The sequence below is a fragment of the Erithacus rubecula genome (assembly GCF_903797595.1).
Source record: "Erithacus rubecula genome assembly, chromosome: 10".
NCBI lineage: Eukaryota > Metazoa > Chordata > Aves > Passeriformes > Muscicapidae > Erithacus > Erithacus rubecula.
In genome coordinates, this window is record NC_136662.1 from 12,179,332 (window position 1) to 12,203,474 (window position 24,143).

Genomic DNA, 24,143 nt, shown 5'->3' on the forward strand with positions numbered 1-24,143 from the left:
ACCTTATTTAGGGGAAAAAAGTGCAAGTTACTTCACTGCACTTAGAAACAATCAAATCAGACATTTTTAGTTCTCATTAGTCAAAAGCTACATTAACAGGAACAGTAGAAAAAACACAGGTGTACTTGTAATTTCTAAGACAAGAGGACACCACATGTAAACACACAGAAAGCAGGAACACTCTGAGGGCTTAAGTACTTCCCTGTCCTGGTAGGTGGAGTTTGAATACATCAAAACTCAGCAATAAATGACTCACTCAAGATGCAACTACAAATTTCAATAATCGTGTCAATCAAGATTTAATTTGAAACCAGTTCAGTAGTCAGCATGGGGAAATTTTTGAAATACTTAAACTACAGACACTTTAAACAGTAATAATTTTAAAGTATTTTATTGCTACAAACTGGTACATCTTATCACAAAAAGCTACAAGGCATATTATAAACACATACTCTATTATACAGAGTGCAATGCAGTCCCCCAAACAGCCACACTCAACAGCACAATTTTTGAAGTTACTTATACTGTACTATGAGGTAAATATTTATAAGCTTACACCATAAAGCTTTTAGAATATTTACCCCACAGATCCACCTATCTTTTCAACTGATTAGACCAGAAGTTATTATATCCAACTTTCAGTACACACACCAAAAATAGGATGCTTAAAAAAATATACAACACAATGTTTGATCAGCTTTAACAGTCAGTTTTCTATAAAAAGCTCAACTAAAATAGTCTTAATTTCATTTTAAACAAAATCAGAAACACAGAGGAATTATATAAACAAGTTCTCCATGGAATGGAATGCATGCATATGGTGGGGAATCTTCAAATCCATTTGAGACTATTAAAAAGTCTGAGCTGCTTTAGAGCAGAAATAAAAGGCTGGTTTGCCCCCACTAATGTATTTTTGTTTTCTTGCACACTTAGTTATCTACAGTGTGGTCTAAAGTGAAGTCAGTTTGTTCTTCAGTTTCTTCCTCCTCTTCTTCCTCCTCTTCCTCACCCTCAGCTGGCTCATCAGCTTTGTCTTCTTCCTCCGTTTGCTGCTCCTGAGCCTGATCATTAATTTCAAAAGGATTTTCACCCTGAAGTAGAAGATTGAAAACAAACACTTTGATATTTATTTCAAATATAAAATCATACTCATAATTTCTGAGAATGAAAAGGGCACCCACTAAGAAATGCTACATTATTTTATACAGCTTTTAAATAGTTGACAGTTTTTGGCAAGAAAATCAAAACATGTTAGATTTAAAACTAGCAACAGCACATCTTTATGCCCATGGGAAACTGGGATCCAATAAACTCTTTCAGTGAAAGGGGAAATGGCGCTGAGAAAAAGCCAAAATATGCTAAACATAGATTTCACTTCAACATTCAGAAATTAGAATTACATGCTTAAGTTTTAACATGTTTTCATTAAGAACTACAGCTGCTTCCATTCTCTCCTTGATTAAAACCAAGTTGGAAAAAAAGTTTTGCTCTGCTTTTTGTTATTTACAGACTTCATGCACTCTGAGTAATTCTACGAAAAAAGGCACACTCCTCAAAAAAAATGAAAAAGAAATCTAGAATTCATTACATTGACTAGCCTGAAATTCATTTCATTGTCAACCCAGAAAAGTTCAGTTTTCTCAGTACTTTAAACACAGGGGCATCCTGGTTAATATTTTCTCCATTTCACACAATTGTTCAGTACACATACCTCAGCCTTCCCTTGTTCATATACTTAAGAACTGTGAATAATCAGTGAATAATAACAACATGAACTATTAGGAGTTTCTTGGCTAAAGCTCGTTTCATGTTCAGACATCAAATAAAGCAAGTCTGATATGAACATACCAACCACCAACTGTACCAGAACTAGGATTTTAAAAGTATTATCTAAAAGGAGATACAAAAGAAAAACTGAATTCTAGGCCTCTTGTCCTTTTTTGCCCTTTTTTCTCCCCCAGTTGCATTTCTCAGGTAGAATCTTCCAGATGGCTACTGAAAAATTATAGAACTATAAAAATACTCAGCAAATGTCACAAAACAAAAACTTGGTTTCAATATTATTCTAAAAATCAAGAGAAATTTTAAATTCAGAATCAGATTTAGACTTAACACAAAAAAAGCAGAATTGAGACCAAAGATAACAAAGATTTCCCACTCTCCTGTAAGACTGCAGGTCCTGAATGCATGAGTCCTCTGTTCCATCACATGCTGTATAAGGAAACTGCACTACTTCAGCCTGCAGTTCATTATACATTGAATAAGGATGAAAGGGATTTGTATAGCCAGAAGTCTGATACATCTCATTGAGGAGGTCCTGGTGAGAGTGTATTTAGTTCAGTCCACCACAGAAAATACCTCCCTTTTACCAGTTTCCCACTAGGGGGCTGTATTGGACAACACATGCCAGGCATAAGGAACTGGGAAGAGGCAGCAGAAATACCAGCAGATATTCCAGCCTCTGGTATCTGGCCATTTGCAACTTTTCCTCACAGATACAAAACAGTTGTCTGAAACTGATTCACACACTCATCCACACACAACTTATCAGGACACGACTAATTTGATATTTTAAATCACCATGAACTTGGGCACTGGCTCATACCTTGCCGAATTTCCCTCAGACAGTATTGCTTTGTCTGAAAGAGTCTTATTGTCATGGCACAGGCAGAACCATAAACCAGTTAAAGGTAATAAAATATAGCTCACGATAGTATTAGAGTCACTTAGTAAATTAAGTGGCCCAAGAGAAAAAAAATCCTCAGTTTTGCTAAAATGAATTCACCTGTTTCTCAGGCCTACACATCTACATCATATCATACACACCATACATCATATCTACAACACAGGCTGGCATGCCTTTTAAATTATCTGATCTCATCAACTACAGTTCTAAGCTTTTGTTTTTGTCATGAAACCTAAAAATGCTACAGAATAAAAAAATAGCTGAGTAGTGTGCACACCATATTTCAGTACAAACCCCCACACTGGAGCTTTTGCTTCTAAATATAAAGATGGAGTCATTTGTGTTTTATGCTCTGCAGCTAACATTACATATAGAGTTAAAGACACTGCTGATGTTTGCCTGAAGTTTGTTTTGGGTTCTTTTTCATTAGAGCTTGCAATTAAAAATTGCCTAGATACAAGACTAAATGACAACCAAAAGCTGGTGAATCTGAAGGTGGCAATTTTTTCTGCAAATTAATTTATCTGAGACAATGACTTTTGACTGGCAAAACACATTAAAATCTGTGAGCTATCTAAAAGACAGAACATGGAAGCTAAACTCTATCAACATGGAGAAAATGGCAAACAATTATTTTCCTTCCATTGCATCTTACCTTCACATACAGCTCATATCGTGCTTTGACTATAGGATTATTCAAGATGCTGGTGGCAGTAAGAACACTCTCCCTTTTTATTTGTTCTCTGTAGGCCTAGGAAACAAATTTGACAGTGAATAATTATCATGTTCCTATTACAACTGTCACAAGAATTTGAATTCATGGTCAATTTCTGTAAATAAAATAATGAACAGCATGAACTGCTTGCTCCTAGTACTTAAGTCCAAACCACATAAACCTAACCAATTAGTTTTAGTAGTGTTTATAGCTTGTTGCTTTAGCTTGAGCAAAACATGTATCATGCTTATATAACAGACTACAAGCAGTTATCTGTTCTCTTCTACAGAAAACATGCAGGCTTCTCTATCACAGCCTAACATATCACTGAAGATGATCCTGCTCATTTTCAGGGTCCCTTCCAACTCAAAACATTCTACAACATTCCACAATCACAGAATAATATATAAAAGAAAATATATATATATACATAAAGAAAACATAACTTTGGCCATCTTGCCTACTATCATGCCCATGCTACTCCTTCAACCCTTCTACCAGCCCTGAAGTTTATCATTATAAAATTTTAACAGGGACAAATACAACACAACTACTAATTCTAAACTGCTCTCAGTTGTCTTCAAATTAAAAAGATAATCACCAAGAAAAGAGACAGTATGTTCTAGCACTATGCTAGAAACATAGAAACAGAGCATGTGCTCTGTTTGTCTGAATAACAAAATGTTTCCAATACTTAAACTCTGTAAAGCAAACTCATCAAAAGAAGTTGTCCTGTCTAATAACTTTCTCATCATTTTCTACTGGCAGCTATTAAGAACACCAATACTTAATTAGCTGGGGCGATTAAGTGCTGGCTACTTCCTGAGATGCTAAACTTACAAAGTGCAGCAAGGACATTACAGTTTTCTAGAGAATAAGCCACATCAACAAGAACTTAGAAATTATTTGAATCAGGAATTTTAACACTTTCCACCTACTAACAGATTATGCTTGCCCTTTTTTTAACAATATGTCCTATCTTACTTGTTTTCCTTTTGTGTGATCAGGAGACTTTAAGTGCTGCTGAACAGAACTGTGCAATGCAGGAACATAGACACTGCAAGCACTGCAGTGAACAGTCTCAACTTTCATCATATGGTCATCAGCTGTAACCCCTGCCAAAGAAGATGCAACAAATCATTAACACAACGTGTGTTCCTTCAGGCAACTAGAAAAGCAGCTTGCTTGTTTTTTATACAAAAATTCAGAGCTTTCAGTTGTTAAACATGTCAAACTGAACCACTGAGGAGTATTTGTTTGAATCCAGGCATCAAAATTAGGCTCTCTGAGGGCAATATTGAAGTTTTTCACTTCAATACTCCAACTTCACCTCTTCACAGACTACACAAGACCCAGGCAAAGTACAAAAATGGCATCTATTTTCAATCAACAATAACCAGTATCCTTAAAAATACACATTTTGATACAGCAAACAAAGCTTGACCAATACTTTACTCCATATAGAAACTGATTTACTTCCTTGCTCTTCCTCACCATATCAGGAAGAGGCACATGAATCCAACTCCTCTTGCAATTTTAAATATAAGTATGGTAACAGAACATTCCCATCACAAAGGAAAACAAGCCCTCCAGTACTAAGGAAAGCATGAAAGAATTTGTGGGATTGTTAAGATGTTGCCTATATCCATTTTTAAGTAGCTTTTAGTATTTAAGTTCAAATTAAGGTGATACTGAAATAGTTATTGCCTAAAATAAAGGTACTCAAAGATGTCTCCTCTAGTTGTAGCCCATATTCTGAAATCCCTCAAGCAAAGAATGGGAGGCTATGACACAGCAAGGCAGGGACACATGAAATGCTCCAGAAAACTGCCTGTAGGGCAGCCAAGGGGAAAAAAATCCAGGCCAAGATGCATCTTGGGTAACAAAAAAATGCATGAACTCGTCCTTTTGTCACTGTCCATCCAAAACATCCACAACACTCCTATTTACACTTTTCCAAATCCTTGTCATCCTATTTGACCACTATCACCTTACAGCTTTATTACACTCTGGTTCAATCTACTGCATCCACAAGTTTTCATTCCTCATGCCTTACACTGAATGAGACTGTGGCAGAATTGTTTGTCAAGTACCTAGGACGATGTTCTCACCTTCTGACAAGGCTACCTGCATAGCAAATAAGGAAATTTTGCTATCTCCTGCTGTGCTTACATTCCACATTGTACAGAAACGATGAGAAAACTGTTTTTATCCATTTCATCAGATTCAAAGAAGAACAAAAGGAGGAAAAGACCAGGTGAGCTCCACATTACTCACCTTCCATGATATCTTTTTCAGCAGCTTGGGAATTTTCTGTTTGGTTACTTGTCTGCTGCTTACGCATTGCTGTCTTTTTGAATTTATTCACCATGCACTCCTACAGAGGAGAAAAAAAATGTAAATACCTATGATGTACAATTGTTTACATTCCAGTATTAACTCAGATATTAAAAATTCAATATAGTTTATAGTTTTTACTTCTTAAGGCACTACTTTCAACTGTAAAAGTAACAGCACTTTAGAGACTTTGAATTTGCTTCACTTGCTTGAACTTTTAGTAGTATGCGCTGCACCAAAAGTCATCTGCAAAACGATTAATGGCAAGTTAAGCATTTTGAAAATAAATGGTAAATTGTAACTATATTCTCATGTAAAAGTATTATACAGATCAAAACCAGCTGTCTTACATGAAGAAATTCCATCACTACTTTGTCAAATTTTGTTTGCTTCTGGATATGATCCAGTGTCTCCTGGTGAGCTGCACTCTCCAGATGTGACTCAATTTCTTTTTCTTCAAAGGTCCGAAACTTGCAAAATGAACAAGTAAATGCCATTCTATCAAGAGAAATACATTAAATATTACTATTAAAACTCCTCAAAAGTATGACATTTGACAAACCCTATCAGAAAGGGAACAGAAACAGCATCCTTTGAAGAAGCCTAAGTGAAAAAGAAAAAAAAAAAAAAAAATCTACATTTTTTCCATTACAAAGGATAAGTGCTACAAGAACCAAATATAAATCAGGCCAGTTTCAGAGAACAAATTATCTGTTCAGGAGACAAAAACTGCTGAAATCAGAAGCCAGGCATTTAAAAGCTACATTATTCTGTGAGTTCAACTATTGCAGCTCTCTCCTTCCTGTCACCTTTTGTAGTACATTTCATTGGCACAGAATCATAGTCCATCTTGACCCTGAATTCCTAATTATAAATAATCAGAAGAGTTCATTTAAAGCTCAATTTCCACACAAAAGCTATATAATCTTTAAAAGGAAATAAGATCTCCTCAGTAGCATGAGGAAATGTCACTAATCACTAGCCAGGATCATAAACTGCACTGTTATTGAACAGTTCTGTACAGTGCAGCCACTGGGCAAGACTAAGAAAGTTATAAACTTAAGTACTTATTTTTGCCACAAAACAGTTGGCCATGTATATATACACACACGCATATAAAACTGGAATAAAATTTATTTCTAACAGCTTTTTCAGTCAACATGAACACATACTTCAAAAACAATCCATTCTAATCTGCTTCTCAAGTGTGCACTGATGCACTTGTGGGGAAGAAGGAAGAAGGGGACAGTAAATTGTGGATTTTCTGATACAACAGTAGTCCAATGACTACTACAGTCTTCTAAGCCACTGAATTTGTGTGCCAGGTTTTGGCTTGAGGTTCTTTTCTTTATTTGGGTTAGGGGAAGTTGAGTGTGGGTTATTTCCCTCATTTCTTTCTTACATTTTCCTAAAATCAGTCCAAAGGAAAAAAAAAAAAAAAAAAGGCATTAAGGGCAAGAAAAACATTGCACAGAACACAGAAGTTACAGCACAAACCTGTATCCATCACCGTATTTTTCACTGTTTTTTTCCCGTCTACGCCTTTGCTTCTCTCTTCTGGCCTCAATCCGCCGCTTTTCTTCTTCCTCACTTTTAGCTTCTCCTTTGCCATCTTAACATACAATTGAATAATTAAAAACCAAATCCAAAACAAAGAACAGCAAAAGTACCTGTTTTCCGTCTCCTCCACAAACACCTTGCAGCTAAGGGTTTACACTCTAGTTCACAGTAATAAAAGAAATTCAGAGTTAAAGCAACTCCTTCCCTGTTGTGCCTAGTTATTAAAGGCCTCTTCAAGTAAGTGACCAGAAAAAGGTAACTGGAAATGCATGGGGAAAAGCACATTGTTCACTCTTCCATGCTTTTAAAGCACCACTGCTATAATCCCCTTACATAAAAAGAAAACTATCTAAATAAAAGCTGTCTCTTCTACTGAAAAGGCAGTTTCTAAAATCAAAAGTTCTCACAGAGGAGACAGGACAGTGTTGCTTCAAGCTATGGTACCCAAACTGAAATTCAACAACTTTATTATTTTTCCCCACTAGACTTCACTTGGTTTCACAGAAAAGTATTCCAAAGACTTTCAGTCAAAGAAATAAATCAGTTAATGGGGGCAGGGGACAGAGGAGAGACAAGGACAGACAGATTCACCAGACAACAAAATAACCCAACCAAACCTTCAGAGAAAATCTTGATAAAATTACCACCTGGCATGTAAGTAAAAGTGTGAATGAATAAATGAATAGAATTTAGTTCTACAACATTTCAAGGACAGTAACTTTTTGCATAAGTGCACTAATGTTTGTCTTTCCTATGTCTATTTAGTAGTCTATGGACAAAGGGAAACAATTGGAATATTATTCAGTAGGTAGTTTTAGACCAGAATAGAAGAGGATGACTTTGTTTTCTTTTACAGTTCTACCTTAGAAGACAGGTCAGCCTCCAGGAAATCTACCTCCATCCAAACAGCAACAGAAAGGAAATTACAACAGCATCATGCACAAACACCAAGACTGCAAAACTCTCTTGTGGATTGAGAAGTGTCAATGAATACTGAAAACAGCTTCAGAACTAATAGCTCCTGATTATAATTTTGTAGCAGAGTTTCAAAATTTACTGTGATTCTAAGAGAGGAGAAAAGCACCTGTCCATGAGACTATTAAAAAAAAATAAAAAAATCAAACTGAAAACAAAAATCACCTACCTACCCACAGAGGCAATTCCCATACTGATCTCAGGATTTAAATTTCATTTAGTGCATTACCACCAACCCTGGAAACACGCAAAGGATCACTTGTTTTACTGCTGTAAAAATCACCTGGTATGATATCCTGTGGTGTGAAATGGCCTCTATTCTGACCCTCAAACCCACAAACTGAAGTGCCTGTCCTGTTAGAAGCTGGGGAATGGAGACCTGAATCTATAAACTCCCTCTAAAAACTCCCTCTTTCCTTCAGTGCACTTATGCAAATTTTTAAAACAAAAGAAACTCATACAATTTAAAAAACTCAAGAAATTTACTATTACTCCAAGAAAAGAAATACTCATTTGGCTGCAAATTTCCAGCCCTCCTTGCCATCAAATGAGACTATGCCATATGCAGTGGGGCAGCATATAAGGGAAAGGGAACTAAAAGTAATTTCAGCCTTATGACTGGATTTCTTTTTCTATGTGTCTAGAATCACTACAGTTAATACACACTTGAACTGATTTTATGTAAACTAATAATAAACCTGTTTCATTAAGAACTGTTCATGAAACAGACACCACATTCCTAACAGCAGCTCTCCATGGTAACTGAATCTAGTCTATTAAAAGTGACTCACCTAGTATTTAAGGGTGAGGTTGATCAGCTAGTGGGATAAATAATAGGATATGGGTGAGGAACCAGTGGGATAAACAACATTCAAGCAATGGAATGGTATCAAGTATAGGAGACCACGATTTTTTTTCACAAAAATTAAAAATAAGAAAAAAAAAGGCAAATAACATATCAAAATGATCAGAGAACAGACACAGTAAGCATGAAAAAAGTAACCAATGGACAGATGTCACAAACAACCATATTTCCACAGAATTAATTTTTTAACTCTTTAAACAAAAAACAGGCAGCCATGCTACCAAATAACTACTAGAGGTCATAAATACAGGCTTACAAAATGTATTCTCTCAAAGTAGAATACCTACAATACTTTACCTGACAAAGCAAACTGACTTACCTCCAAAAGTCTGATATCCAAGATCATAAGCATCTCTTGTAAAGTCTTCATATATAACAACTGCACCACTGGTATCAACTTCAATTTCCTAATAAAGTCAAATCCATAAATTAATAAATCCATATTTAATCCAGGAAAGGCAGTGTAAATTACTTTATTTCCAATGATCTGTTGCTTGCTATTATTTTTTCAACAGGGCAATGAAAGAAAGTGAATTGAGTATCTTGCTGAACTCAGTGTACAAACACTTCTAGCTCTGCATTTCTCCATAATGCCTTGAAGCCTTAGCGAATTATTTGCATAATCAAAATTGTTTTCTATATAAATATTCTGACTTGCAATCCAGACATTTACTTATTTGAGAAGGTGTTAATACCCTCACTCAAAGAGAAGGGAAATGCCATTTCAGTCTTGCAACATTAAACCAGTACTTACATATAAATGCATGCTTAGCTTACTAGTAACATTCTTACACAGTGTTGCAACTGATCTGTCTGAAAAAAGGGACTAATCTTCCTACCCTACCCCAGAAGGCCTGACCCTTTTTTATTCACCCTCTCTCCTCGATGCATCTTAAACCTTAGCCATTCCTCCTCACTTCTGCTTAGTGATCTCTTTGTACCCACCCAAGCAGGTCACAGCTGCATTAGCTCAAGCTGTCTGCCTGTGGTAACATGGGAAGTGATCATATGAGAGCTCTCTTGTTCATTACAAGCACAGGTAGGGTCTACAAATACACCTTAAAATTCACTTTCCAGGCTATCTGCACAAGCTACATCTTTCACTCAAAACCAACTGCCACCAAAATAAGACACTTTTAGATAAGGTAAAAATAAAACAAAAACACGTTCAGAAAAACTTAACTAGTTTAATGTTCAACTTGATAACTCTAACTTAAGAATTATTTGTCTTAATGTATACTAAGCAAACTTCTCAAACAATCAAAACATTTTCCAGTTCTGGGAATCTTTACCTCTACAGTAGAATCCTGGTAAGATGTCTTCGTGTCTATTAACATAAAATGAGAAACAATGCAAAAGTGCTGTCACTGATAATTCACTTTAAGACAATAAAATATTTAGGAAAAAAATCAGCTTGTTATGTAGGGAAGATTGTCTACATTTACAATTTATCATAGTTTAGTAATACTACTAAATGTAAAACCAGTTATCCTTAGAAACATAAACTAAACACTTTTAGAAGCAGTTGCCTATATCTAACTCCAAAACAAGAATTTCAATGTTGAAAGGACAATATAATTTTGAAATATATTTTCATTCATACAATAGATACTGACTGTGTCAATATTTCTGCTAGCTGTCACCCACTTTTTAGTTTTCAACTACATGTTACTGCTTAGGTCTTTCTGTTCAAGTTTCTGAAACTGTATTACACTACTTAAGTGGTTTTCCTCCCCCTAATCTCAGAGCCACAGGACAGGTTGCATTCTTATAAGCACAATCTACTCCACTTCCTAAAGTAACACCAAAATGTATTGGTCTTTGGATTGTGGATATCAGTGAGGGGGATGAGATAGTAAATTAGAAACATTATGTTTGAACACAGCTTAGAAATAATGTAAGAAGTACTGAAAGAACTTGGATGTGCATTTTAGAGATCCCTTTCATCACAAAGCTGGCGAGGCCACCGATAAAGTTCCCTGTACAAAAAGCAGAGGAGTGTGTTTGTACAGAGCTCTTGATGCTACAGTTAAGGGAACAGTTATGTAATACACAGTAATGTAACCAGAATAACTAAACCAAAACCAGAATTTGTCTCAACATCTCTGCCAAATTTGTGCATTTGCCTTGCAAGCTATGAACTACAGCAACTTTAAACAATTTTCATGGGCGATTTGAAATCAAACTACATAAAACACTGCAGATCAAAATTATTAGGAAATCACAAGCATAAAAACTAAAATCTGACTGCTGTACACACTGTTCACAATATATAATACTCGAGTTTACATTCCCTCAAAGCAAGTAATTAATTCAAACCTCATTAGTGACTTTTTTCCTCAACTTCGACTGCAACATGAAAATCTAATATTATAGTTATAGAATATCTTTATGGAAGTAAAGAAAGCAAGTATGACTAATACAATTTGCAGTTCTTGTATTTATAGTTCATCCCATTTATAGTTCTTCTTGTCATTACAGCACTTCATTTACAAGTAGGAACAATCTCTTTCTGCCATTTTTTTATCTTTGCAGTAGGAAAGTTAGACATGCAAATTCCTAAAATCCACTGCGGACTACTTGAAAGGTAGGAAATGAAGAATGAAAAAACAGCACATACAGTCCTCCTTCTAAATATTAAAATTAGGTAATTTCTAATGAATAAAGAAATCAACAATTTTAACTTAAAAATTTTGACACTTGCTACTTACTAGGTGATTTTTTCTGGCTCAGCTTCAAAATAGGCTTTGTCATTTTGGGTTTCTTGATAAATGTCCCACCAGGTTTGTTATATGGCTGTGGTATCATTTTTCTTTTGATTCCTCTTGCAGCAACTGCTGCAGGACTGGGTTTGTTATGATAGTCAACGACAATCCCAGGTCTGTGCATTACGCCAAAGTCTCCCATATGCTGAAAATTTGTGAAATCAAGAGGAAGGTATTAGTACATGAAAGCAATGTCAATACATCAACTACTTGGTACAACATGACTGTAACCTTAACTAAAATCTGTGTTCTAAGAGCAAAATGCAAGAGGAAACTTAAGCTCCTGGCCTGACGTACGTCTGTGCAATGTGTTTGTCAGGTAGAACGAATACTTATGTAGAAACTGTGTTTCTGCTTATTCAGAACCATAGTCCAGGCAATGAACATATCTACCATATCTCAGCTTAACAAAAATAAGCTTTTTTTTAAAGCTACCTTGCTTTTCATCTTATGCAAAACAACATAGCTGTGATCTGAAAACTGAGTAAAGAAGGTTGACCCATGTGGAACACAGATTAATTGAAGGAAGCCCAATCTTTCTTTTATCTATCTTTCCACTGAAATCAATAAAGTCAGAATTAAGTTGGGCCTGGAGAGAGTGATACAAAAACAATGCAGAGATAGGAATGAAAATTCCACTGAAAGACTAAACCTTTCCACTATTTCTAAAATTATGTACAGTCATTTGTGGACACTTGTATATGAAAGTTACTTCTCTGAAGACATGGAATAAATGAATAATCTGAAGAGGGGAATTTAGGTAGCTGAAATATTTTCAAAACATACTAACATACTTCTTAAATTACTTGTTTAATAAAGGGCAGAAGAGAGCCCACAGACTGGATGAGTGACTTGGATAAGCAGAAATATATGTGTTTCCATGAGAAGAGAATTAATATTACACTGTCAAAAGAACATAAAAATAACTCCAAAACACTTATGAAGAAATATGACCTTTTCGAGCAGATTTTAAATAACCGAAGGTACCAAAACAGGCACTTTCCATAATCAGAACTCCATGCACAAGATCTCTGTGTTAATTTATTTAGTTGAGATAGCTATAGACTGCCTAGCACGTAGGCTTACATCAGACACAAATTTGACATGAAGTACACACTCGATAATTTCAAGTTTGGTTTTTTTTTTTTTCAAACAAGACAATCTACCTATTAAAGGTGCAATGCATTTTACATATGGTAAGTAGTCTAGCCTTCACATTCTCCTTTATTACATAAAAGACTAAAATGATAAATTTCAAAGCAAATTAAAAAACAACTCAGTTGTAACTCTGCACAAAGCTTTCAGATCTAAGTGAGTTCTGAAAGGATGGCATAAAGGCTTAAGAACGTAACACTTTCAGCTTCACAAGCAGAGAAAAGAAGATTGGAATCTCTTTCTCATACCATGCTACATGCTAGCTAACAGCCATGTGCAAATCTGAGCTAAAAGTTGAATATGGCAACTACAATATTCAGGAATGCTGGAAAGTAGACTTTGCGGAAGAAAATCACCACATAAGTTAAGCATATAAAAGACCCAGTAAAAAATAATCTTCCTCTATACTTCAAGCTACAACAAGCTGTATAGCTTAAAATTAAAGAATCACCTCCCAGAGAAATACAGCACGCTCAGGAATTTTAAAAGGTAAGGTACACCTAGAGGCACAGGCAGAAAGGTGTTCACTGAATATTTCGTGCTTAAAAAAATATCAAAACTGATATAAAACCAAGACAAAGGGACACCATCAACCTAAAGTTAGTAATTCTGTCAGTTTAGGGTCCTTTTTTAATTCTCTTCTGCTTTTTTCCCCCCCCTTAGTTCACTTAACATCAAGCATTACTTTCTCATTCCACTATTTTGCATATAGTTTATCATGCTGCTTCTTGGACATACGCTTTTTACAACCTATACTGAAAGGAATCCACCGAGAAGCACTTAGAACTTAAGTCTTCAAAATGAATACAAGTAAGAGAACCAGGCACACTGTGTGGAAATTTATTTCAATTCTGTGAAAGGACCTGATTTCAAGTTGATGATGCCCCTTTAACCATGCTTTAATTATGAAAAAGAATCACTATAATTGCTAACTACTCACCTTTGCCATTTTCTCCCCATCACCCTTCCAATAAACAAGTCAGAGCAACAATTAAGTTTAGAAGAAGACTTGATGTTTGATAAAACATGTACTCAACATATTAAAGAATTAGCTAAACTATCCCCTTTACACGAACCAAAAACTGCTCTAGCGTTCACAGCCTGGGGTTTTTTGCTTATACATTGCACCTTTAACCTACTCAAAACTTTCAAAGACTTTGAATTCAACTTTTACAATGTTCAAAAATTTCCTCACCAGCAGCAGAGATGCTAGTGTTTACAAGGAAAAATGAAAATCCTTTTAATCCCTTTTAGACCAAACCTGCTACTTTTATCTTCACCTTTCAAAAAAAAGGAGAGATTTAACAAACCTTATCAGCTAGTCTATTACTCATTACTTTCAGCAGAAAGAGGAACTGGGTTCTACTCGAAGACAGCTTCAAAGGGATAAACAACATTGTCAACCATGATAGTTTGCTTGGACAAAACCCCCACACTGTACTGAACAGTGCATTCATTTTAAATCAGTGGTCTTGAAAGGGTTTAAAAGAGTGTCTAGTGAAAAGAATCTGAAAAGATTCTGTACTTACTCCTCGGCCTCGGCCTCTGCCTGTTGATGGTCCTCCAAAAGCATCATAGTTTCTGCTTCCAAATCCACTTTCAGGATAAGCAGGCGTTCCTCTCCCCCGAGAGCCTACAGGTGCAGGCTTCATATGGGGTGAAGAAAAACTGCTGTAGGAAGAGTAACTCTCTCTTCCTCTGTCCTCCATAAACCCAGGCCTCAATTTTGAACGGGAGTAAGGTGCTTCCCAGCTAGACCCGCCCTGGTTTCTACCTCCGAAAGAGTCAAGGCTATTCCGGTAGGAGTTGTCAAATCGACCACCATAACTACCTCCGAAGCGGCTTTGTTCGGGTTCATTATAACCATAGCCAGATCTGTACAGATCTCGCCCACCCAGAGAAGACCCGGAGTCGTAAGACTCATAAGGTCCAAACCTGGAAAAGTTGCACAGTGAGGAGAAAAAAAAGTAAGCTTACTAATGTTATACATTTCAAAAGACAAGTTATCAGTTGACATTTATCAACTAAAATCAATTTATTACTATACTGATCTGTACAGTTGTGTTATTGTTTAATCTTGATTAGGGCTGGGCAATTCACACTATGACCAGACAGAAAGCTATCTGAGCCATTTTTGCTACACACAATTCTAAAGTTCAGTATACCTGAACTTTGTTCACTTAAATTTTCAGCAACATTTATTTACTAAAACATTATTGGAGCCCAGCCCTAGTCTCACAAAAATAATCACCTGCAGACATTCAAAGCCTAGTCAAGCTCCCCTTTCTTCAAAATCATACCCTCACAGTCTAACAGTTAAACAGCAATTTAGAGGCGGCTTAGTTCTGAACTGAGGGGAAAAAAACTTTTCGTTTTTTTTAGTGGTACAGCTGTGAGTTCCAAATACCCTACAGCTCTCATTTGAAAGGAAAAATACACGTTCTTCTGTTCACATTTTTTCTTTCTGGATTTTTTTTTTCCCTGTAAAATTCAGTCTCGCAATCAAAAATTTCATGATCTTCAGCGTATCCAGCTTTCACTTGCAGACCATCAGGTCTAGCAACTCAAGATTTTGAAGGTCTCCCCAATGCATGCACAGTGGACACAGAAAGAGTCCTTGGAATTTCAGAGCAAAGCAACAAGGAGCTAAAACCTTCAGCTACTTATCAAGAGTTTGCTTCACCTGGGACATGGGCAGTGTCAGGCTAGAAATCACTATTTGTAACTACCTGAAAGGGAAACACATTAGTGTCCCTGCAGGGTTATAAAAGGGTGATTGAGCAGCTGGGAAAGACAATCCCTTAACTGACACAGTACAGCCTACAAGAGAACTTACTAACTGTATCTACAGTAAACTGAATGCCTTCATTTTAAAATCTGTTCATGTCAGAAGACTCAAAGACATACAGAAAATGACACTAGAAAAAGTCCATGCATAATATTAGATTACACAGCAAGAGACATTTTGGCGTTCAGTTGGTCATTCAACCTCCATCATATGCAGATTACTATATGGTAGGTACAGCTCATTCCTGATCTCTGCTCAGACTCTTAAATCTGTATTAACGTTCATGACAAGTTATACTTAACTAAAATGCTTAATAGAACCGAGCAGCAAGGCACAACACCTCTCCAGCCTCCTTGTTTAGGACTGTCCTTCCCCAGTGGCACCACAATGACTACAGACAGGAACCACACAGTAACCTGGCAACAGCCAGGCAAAAATTCAAGGGCGCACACAAGAAAACCATCAGATTATCTAAGTTTTCTTCACATTTTATCTCCTCCAAGATAAAATCACTACTCTGAAAAGCATGCTTCTTTGAATACAATATTAAGACCTAAATCAAATCAGCTGCTCTGAAAGAGCAAATAGTATGCTAGCATTACATACTCAACTTTAAGACCACTGCATCAGAATTTTTAGTTTTAGACCAATCCATCTTACAAAGCAGCCCAGAACATGCACACAGTTTCAAGTGTAATCAGTACCTTCCAATGAAATAATCTGGACATGACTTTCAGATTCAATACCAAGATCACTCGAGCACTGCACATACAAACCAAAGAACACGTACCCTAAATGTTCCTTGAAAACGGAATGTTGACAGATTCAGTCTAAGATACTAAACCAATTAGGTCTAGTCCACTAGGTCAGAAAAGGTGTGTCAGGCCAATCAGCTACACAATTGCTAGACAATACTGAAAAACAAAACTGTTGCTATTTTCATTCAGACGCACTGTTTCGCTGTCAAACTTTTCCACAAAAATGCAGATTATTACAAGAATCTAGCACTTACAGTTTAGTATTTGCCAGTATTTATCAAACATGAAGACTCAGAATGAAAGTATTCATACAAAATCATAGCAACATGCCTCAGGAACACTTAAGTTAGAAGAATGATTCAAACTTAAATTGGATTTGATCAATTCTTGGGACAACTGAAGGATTATTTTACCTGTTACCACCACCACCACCTCCTCCGCCTCCACCTCCATGACTCTCCATCCCATAGGATTGGTTAAGGTAAGAGTCCATGGATCGTGGGCCACCATAGCCTCCATGCCCATAATCCCGGTCCATGTCTAAAAAAAGAGCAGAAAAATGTTTATAAAGAAAGCAAGTGAGAATTCTTATTAAGTAATCTACTTTAAATTCTTAAGTAAAAGGCTTACTCTTTGCCACAGTGCTTACAATCAAAATACAAAATTGACAGTTGCAAACCAATTCTGACACTGCTTAGAGAAGCCATGTGTCTCACATCATCTGAGCACCTCTTGACTGGAATCAAGCTCCTAATCTTTCCAATAGTAGGTAGGTAACTCAGGATTTTTATTCCATCAGCTGGAATCATCATAAATTAAATTAAGAGAAATAAATGAAGATACCTGATGTAGAATATGTCTGAAGTTGTAAAGAATTAAGACCACTTCCAACCCTTTAATAATACAAAGAGCTCACAGGAATCTGCTCTCTCTATCCAATGCCTCAAGAAACCCTCACTCAGACTGAGAGACCCTGGATCAGGGTTACAAGCTGTTATGCTGCAGTGCAGCCTCTGTATATAGGCTACAGTCAAACAAAATAATTTTCTGCCATCTAGCACAAAAAAGTCCACCCAAATCAGCACTGAGCTGCAGCTCACTAACTGTGCTAAGATGCCAGCATTTCACAGCCAAACTGATGTCACTTCATGACATCTCAGTATCTTGAACTGAAGTCTGGCAAAAGAAAACTTCCTCCTCAGCACTGGAAGGTCTCCCTAAAAATTCTGGGCAAATAATCACTCAAATTCAAAGCACTAACACAATGCAGCCAATCTGTATAACAAGTACAATCCACTGTCTTCCTGCAACATACACAATCTGCACTTCACTGGCACTCTGGAAACCAAAACTGCTTCCCAGTACCAACCAATACCAAGGTTTGGGTAATACCAAGAAAACCTGGCAAGTCAAGATTGACAGAAAAAGTAACACAGAGAAGGAACACACAATGAACACAGGAAGGATAAAAATAAAACCAAATAGCTGTTTACTCTAACAAGAGAGAGTATTTTATACATCTCAGTATATCCACATGTAAACCACTGACTTTTCCAGGACAATTAGCTCCCTTGAAAGTTGTCCTATTTAAAGAAATACAGTAGCTCTCTGTGCATATCATTTCATGAAAATAACAGTAGTACTGAAAATACACATATAAATTATATCTCATTTGTACCTAGTTCTTGTCAGCACCAAGTCATTGTAATTTATTGTCAAAAATGAGAATTCTGCAAATTATAGTAAGCTGACTGTATTGCTTTTACACAGATATTCTTAGCATGCCCAAAGAGAGACTCCAACACATAAACACCTATTGCTGATTTTTATTCTAATGATCATAGGTACTTTCTAAAAAATTAAAGATTATACTTGTGGGAAAAGAAAGCTTTGAACATAGAAGTCACAGTGTACTTTTCCATATTCTGAACATACAAAGATTCAAAAAACAAAGCACAAAAAACCTTTTCAAAAAATGAATCATGTAGCACCACCCATCATCAAGTTAAATTGCAAAGAGTTACTTGCAAAAAGAAATGGATGAGGCTTCTAATAAAAGCATCTAATGCTCCTCTCTGGAATTTCTGAATGATCTGCCACCTAATGCAATACATTACCTTCAAGACCCTACACATAAAGATGCAGACCGGCAAAAAGAGAAAACAGTCAAGAAAATAAACTCAGATTCACAGAAAATAAAACTGGCCATGAGATCATCTAATCTCAGATCCATTTTTAATACAGGATAACTAATCAAAAGACACTGACATTTTGAAAACGGACATACCTGACCTGAAAGCACCCAATAATTTACTTTTGTTTCCTCCTCCCTATTATCTACAGGCCCTAGGATGGCAGCGAATCAATGAGGTTGAGAATGGAATCAAGTCATACAACAAGGAAAAACACAACAGACTGTCAAGATTCCTGCCACTGCAATGCAATCCTACTACAGCACAGGAAGTAGGGGTCAGTGTTAGGCATATGGCAGCAGTTCAGTACTGGAAAAACAAAATCTTTCATGTGCAAAGAAATCTTCCCAAAAATGGTTTAAAAAGCATCATTACAAAATACATTTTAGTAGAAAATTCTTAGCTGAAAGCAAACACTAAAATACTATTTACAATCACAGGATAACTTCTGACATCCACACTTGCTCAACACTCCTTACTCAGTTCATGTTATATAACATCAGCAGTCTTGCTACAGAGCTATGCCAGAACCTAAATCCTCATATCCCTGACTCCTTCAGGATATCACCACCATCTTTTCCCTAAGAAGGAACAACTTATTCACCCCTGTCCAGACTCCCTGTCCTGCACCTACCTACACAATAATACACTCACATTTGAAAAAGGTTAACTTGGGATACAAATGGTACAAAGATATGAAGAGGGGTGATCAATTAAATGATTCACTGCAAGAGACAAATGAGGGAACAAATGAAATTTACAAATAACTAGCTAAAGAAGGATACAAGTCACTTTCCACAAAACTGACATAGAAGTCCGCGAGCTGAGTTACAAGCAGTAAGTTATAAAAATTAACAGGTATTTAAGACAGAAATTGGAAAATCAAACTGACAAGAAATTCAAAGCATGACAAAACACAGACTATAGCTGGGAAAGCACTCAAGCTGCAAACCAGTGGAGGCATATAAATATATCAAAGGTATATTTATTTGTACTACTTGTTCCATGCCTCCAGAGATCCTTCCAAGTATTTCATTAACTGTTCCACACTGCTGAGCAGTTAACCTATCGTTCAAACCACTGCCCTCCTGGTTCAGTCATCAGCTGCAACTTTACCACACACTTCTACATGTTATACTTCATGCCCAGAGCTTGACAAAGATACTGCATTCAAATTAACAAGTACAGTATTTCTTCGGGTACTAAACTTTACTCTGAAAGTATATTCTCCAGACAGACTTTATCCTAAAAAGGGGAGAAACTACAAGACAACAGGAAATATTCATTAAGATAAACGAAAATAAGAAGGACTCTAGTGTAGCAACTGATTAATAATCATTGTCACCACCAGTAGAGATACAGAGAAGTTGCCCATCTGTGCAGACTAAACTTGTATTTAAAACACCAGAAACTGTATTCCAGTGCCTCAAACAGAAAATTCAAGAGTAGTAGTTCATTTAAGTTTAAATAGTAACTACTTATCAAAGAAACCTTTGAAGAAATATTGTATCTGTGTATCTATGAAAACTGCAGAATTAAAAAGAAATTAAAATACAGTGGTCCATTTTACTCAAAGTTTAAAAATGAGAGAGTGAATCTCTGAAATGAAGGTATTATCAAAGCATCTGTAACAAAGAATTTATTAACAGAATAAATGAGGTTTTTGCATCTGCAGCTTCTTGCATAAATATCCCATGGACAAATGAGCCATTGAACTTAAGTACAGAAATAGAAGAACTATCTGGTTTTCAATTTCTAGATCATACTTGTATACTTGTATTGAAAAGAAGGGAGAAGAGCTACATCAAAGATGAAAAAATGCATTATCTGTAAAATAAAAAAGAATGGGATGCTAAAACACAAGCTTAATTTACAAATTAGAATGCTAATGTATAGGTTATTTCTTGAGATTAATAAAAAAAAGCCATACTTGGTGAAGAGATTGTTTAAAAAAAAGCTGCAAAATAAATCTCAATAGCCAGTAAAGAAAAAATCAAATTTTCCAATGGAAAAGGACTACAAAGGAAACAAACAGTAAGTAAGACTAAGAATCTCTTGATACAAAGAACTGCATTTAAAAGAAAAAGATTTAGAGCAGAGAACACTGAAATCATATTCACAGCTTAAAGACAAGAAATTATTTTAAACAGTGTGCTCCACATGAAGCAGATGAAAAGGAGAAATGAGAAATGAGAAAGACCTTGCAAAATAAATGATAAATTAAAAAAGTGAAATTTTGACTACCAGAAGCTTAAGGGTCTGTTGTGCAATAGGAAGCAGTATTTTTTTCCAGGCACATTACATTTTTATAACACCATGTCTAGGTTGTTAGAATCACAACATTGTCATTAGGCCATTTTCCCTTCCAGATTTAAACGACAAGAGTTGAAATAATCAAATAATAACATGAATTTTTAATAATATTTTTGCTATAAATTTATTCTGAAAGGTATGTCAACTCTGGGCTCAAACTGAGCCATCAGGAAGGGACAATGGTGCAATCACAGGAGTCATCAGACATACAACTAAAAGTGCTTCCCACTGGCTAAAAGTTTCCAGCAGGAGGAAACTTGGCAAGAGCTCAAATGAAAACTAGGCAAAGATGAGAATTCCCAACATCTACTCTCTGTTGCCCATCTTCTCAACCCCCACAAAACAGCCTTCAGCCCCCTGTACAGAACCTTCCTAAAACAATTTTTAATGCATGCCTTGCATTAAATACACACAATGTATAAACAGTCATGGTAAAAGTTTCAAGCTGCATACATCATAATTAGACATTTTTTTTAATAATTACAAATAATAGTTTAATTAACACAATGAAAACTATTATTACAGAGGTACTCTAATTGTACAATACACATTTGATTAGTTACTTCCCCTACAATAAGCCTGGATTCACTTTAATATTTGTATCATCACAAATATTAAAGAAAAGCAGAAAAGCAGACTCTAGTTAACTGTTACAATGAATATTCCAATAATATACTTTAACTGGCACTTAAGAATAACCTTTCATTCTAAAAATCAAATGGACATTTAATTAGGAATTAAAACAGAAGATGAAAACACAGGGCAATATCTTTAATTTATTTATTTACTATTTATTTCTTAATTTTACTATGCAGAAATATTAATGCAAAATAACATAACTGTAAAAAAAAAAAAAAAGATAAGACTCAAGAAATGTGTCACAAAAACTACTATATTGCACTCAAAGATGCATCTGTAATTCAATGTGTTACTCCCATATAACAGCCAGCAAAAGAGATCCAACAGCAAGCATTTATTTGACAGGATCTGTAAACAAAGCCTGGATACAGTATCAGTAAAATTTTTATATTAAGATCCTTTTAATACTTGCCTGCATGCTGGGAAGAGATGTCAAAACATTTCTTGAGCCTTTTCTAAAATCATAACCTTAATCATCCTACCAAAGTATGTGCGTTCCTTTTTGATTTAGCTACATGGTATTTCTGACAATGCAAAAATAAGAAGTAACTTTTGGTGTTGACATTAAATGTTTTCTCTATACTCCTTCCCAAACTGTTAAACTTTTTTTTTTTGGGGGGGGGGGAGTAAATAAAACCCAAGCAGTTACAGGCTGTAGTTTTTATAGAAAAGGAAAATATCCTTTCTTTTCAACAGCAGTAGTAAGAATGAAATACAGTACTCTGTAAGAGTAAACTGACTTACGTAAAAAAAGTATAATCTTAAGAAAAGTCTGTATTTCTACCCCACCCCCCATCCCCACTCCTTTATCTCACAATTTTTCATTTGGAACGTGCAGGAGTTCATGTTGACATGCCCAAGATGAAAATCAAGTCTCACTCCCAGACAGTTACAACTCCTCCAGAAAACAACATGACCACTCAAACCATGTCACGCACTTTTAAAAACCCGTCTCCTATTTTGTTTTTGTTAACACTGATTGTTCAGCCCCAACTCTTTTTACAGGTTAGACGTATTTATAGCTCATACCTGAGACTGACCCACTGGGCATGTTCACACCACAATGCATGGGGGTATCTGGGAATCTCCAATCTCTGTCTTCAGCTGGAGAGGATGGGTCAGTGAGAATGACTTAGTGCTTAGCAAGAGCTGGAGGGGAGAGACAGGGAGCCGCAACAAGAGGCGGCTCTCTCTCCTGTCGGATCTCCAGGCTCCTGACACGACCCCCTCACAGAGCTCGCCCCGAGCTCCCCCCGGCTCTGCCCGCGCCCCCCGCCCGCCGCCCCCTCGCCCCCCGCTCGCCCCGCCGAGCGCCGCCCCCGCCCGCGCCCCGCGCCCGCCCGCGCCGCCCCCGGGGAGGGCCCTCCTCCCGCGCAGCCCTCCCGCCGCCGGCCGCCGCCGCAGCTCCCCCGGCCCGGCAGTGGCGGCGGGGGAGGAGGACGAGGACGTGGGTGAAGGGGGGCTCCGTCTTGCGCCTAACAAAGCGGCCGCTGCCATTTTGAGACACGGCCGGGCCCCACGGCGGCAGCGGTGGCGGCGGCCGGGCCCTGCCCTTGCAGCGGGGGCGCGCCCTCACCTTCCCCGTAGTCCATGGCGGCGGCGGCGGCGGGCGCTGCTGGCGGGAAGGCGGCGGCGGCTCCGGCGGCTCCCAATGGCGCCTTCTACCACAACGAGGCGAGGCGGGACGCGCGCGCCGCACGCACTGCCACGCCGGGCGGCGATTGGCTCGGGCGGCGCGTCACGTGAGCCGGCCGGCCTGCGGGGAGCGCGGGCCCAGGCCCCCCGCGCAGAGCGCCGCTCACGGGGCCTGGCTCGGCTGGGTCACGAGGGAGGCTGCGCGGCGGCCATTTTGAGCCCTGGCAGCCGCCATTTTGTGTTCTGGCGTCTGGCCTGTCATGCTTGAAGTCGCTGCAGGACGAGGAGTGGCTGGAAATCGACACCGTCACCCTCCCACACACGCCCAGCGGGCCCTGGGGAACTGCCTCAGAATACGCTCCCCTGAAGTCCGGCAGTGCCTGGCGGGGCTGAGCGTCCCTGCACCTGCACAGCCCTTGCCAGTTACCCGTGTGGGATGCTGCTGTTATGCAAACCAAGTGGCTTTACGAAATAAACCGTTTGTTTAAGAAATGCCATCTGTGATACCCCCCTTTCATATGCCTCACAACACCAGGTTACCTAAGGAAGGAATTCTTTAGTTTTGGGTTATGAGACACTGGAACAGGTTGCCCAGAGAAGCTGTGGATGCCCAGTTTTGGTGGCACCACCCTGGGCAGTGTTCAAGGGCAGCTCGGATAAGGCCTTGAGCAACCTGGTCTAGTGGGAGGCGTTCCTGCTCCTGGAGGTGGGGGGTGAATCGGTAGGGTTGGCACTAGATGATCTTTAAGATCCTTTCCAA

The 24,143-nt window shown here is 37.6% G+C and overlaps 1 protein-coding gene across 2 annotated transcripts; it reads right to left on the reverse strand.

The window, feature by feature from the left end:
* Nucleotides 1–375: 375 nt before the first annotated feature.
* On the reverse strand, nucleotides 376–23,566 carry ZNF326 (zinc finger protein 326). 2 transcript variants are annotated; one of them, XM_079313850.1, is made up of 13 exons: nucleotides 23,325–23,566; nucleotides 22,778–22,852; nucleotides 17,018–17,144; nucleotides 14,588–14,993; nucleotides 11,850–12,048; nucleotides 10,431–10,465; nucleotides 9,458–9,545; nucleotides 7,236–7,350; nucleotides 6,089–6,236; nucleotides 5,679–5,778; nucleotides 4,386–4,516; nucleotides 3,342–3,437; nucleotides 376–1,091 (listed from the first exon to the last, which is right to left on the reverse strand). In XM_079313850.1, exons 1-13 carry the CDS (start codon nucleotides 23,338–23,340, stop codon nucleotides 930–932), a joined length of 1,698 nt encoding a protein of 565 aa, XP_079169976.1. In that variant the 5' UTR covers nucleotides 23,341–23,566; the 3' UTR covers nucleotides 376–929. The 2 variants fall into 2 exon arrangements, with proteins under 2 accessions (XP_079169976.1, XP_079169977.1); XM_079313851.1 differs by lacking the exon at nucleotides 22,778–22,852 and having other exon boundaries at nucleotides 23,325–23,472.
* Between the last annotated feature and the right edge of the window lie 577 nt (nucleotides 23,567–24,143).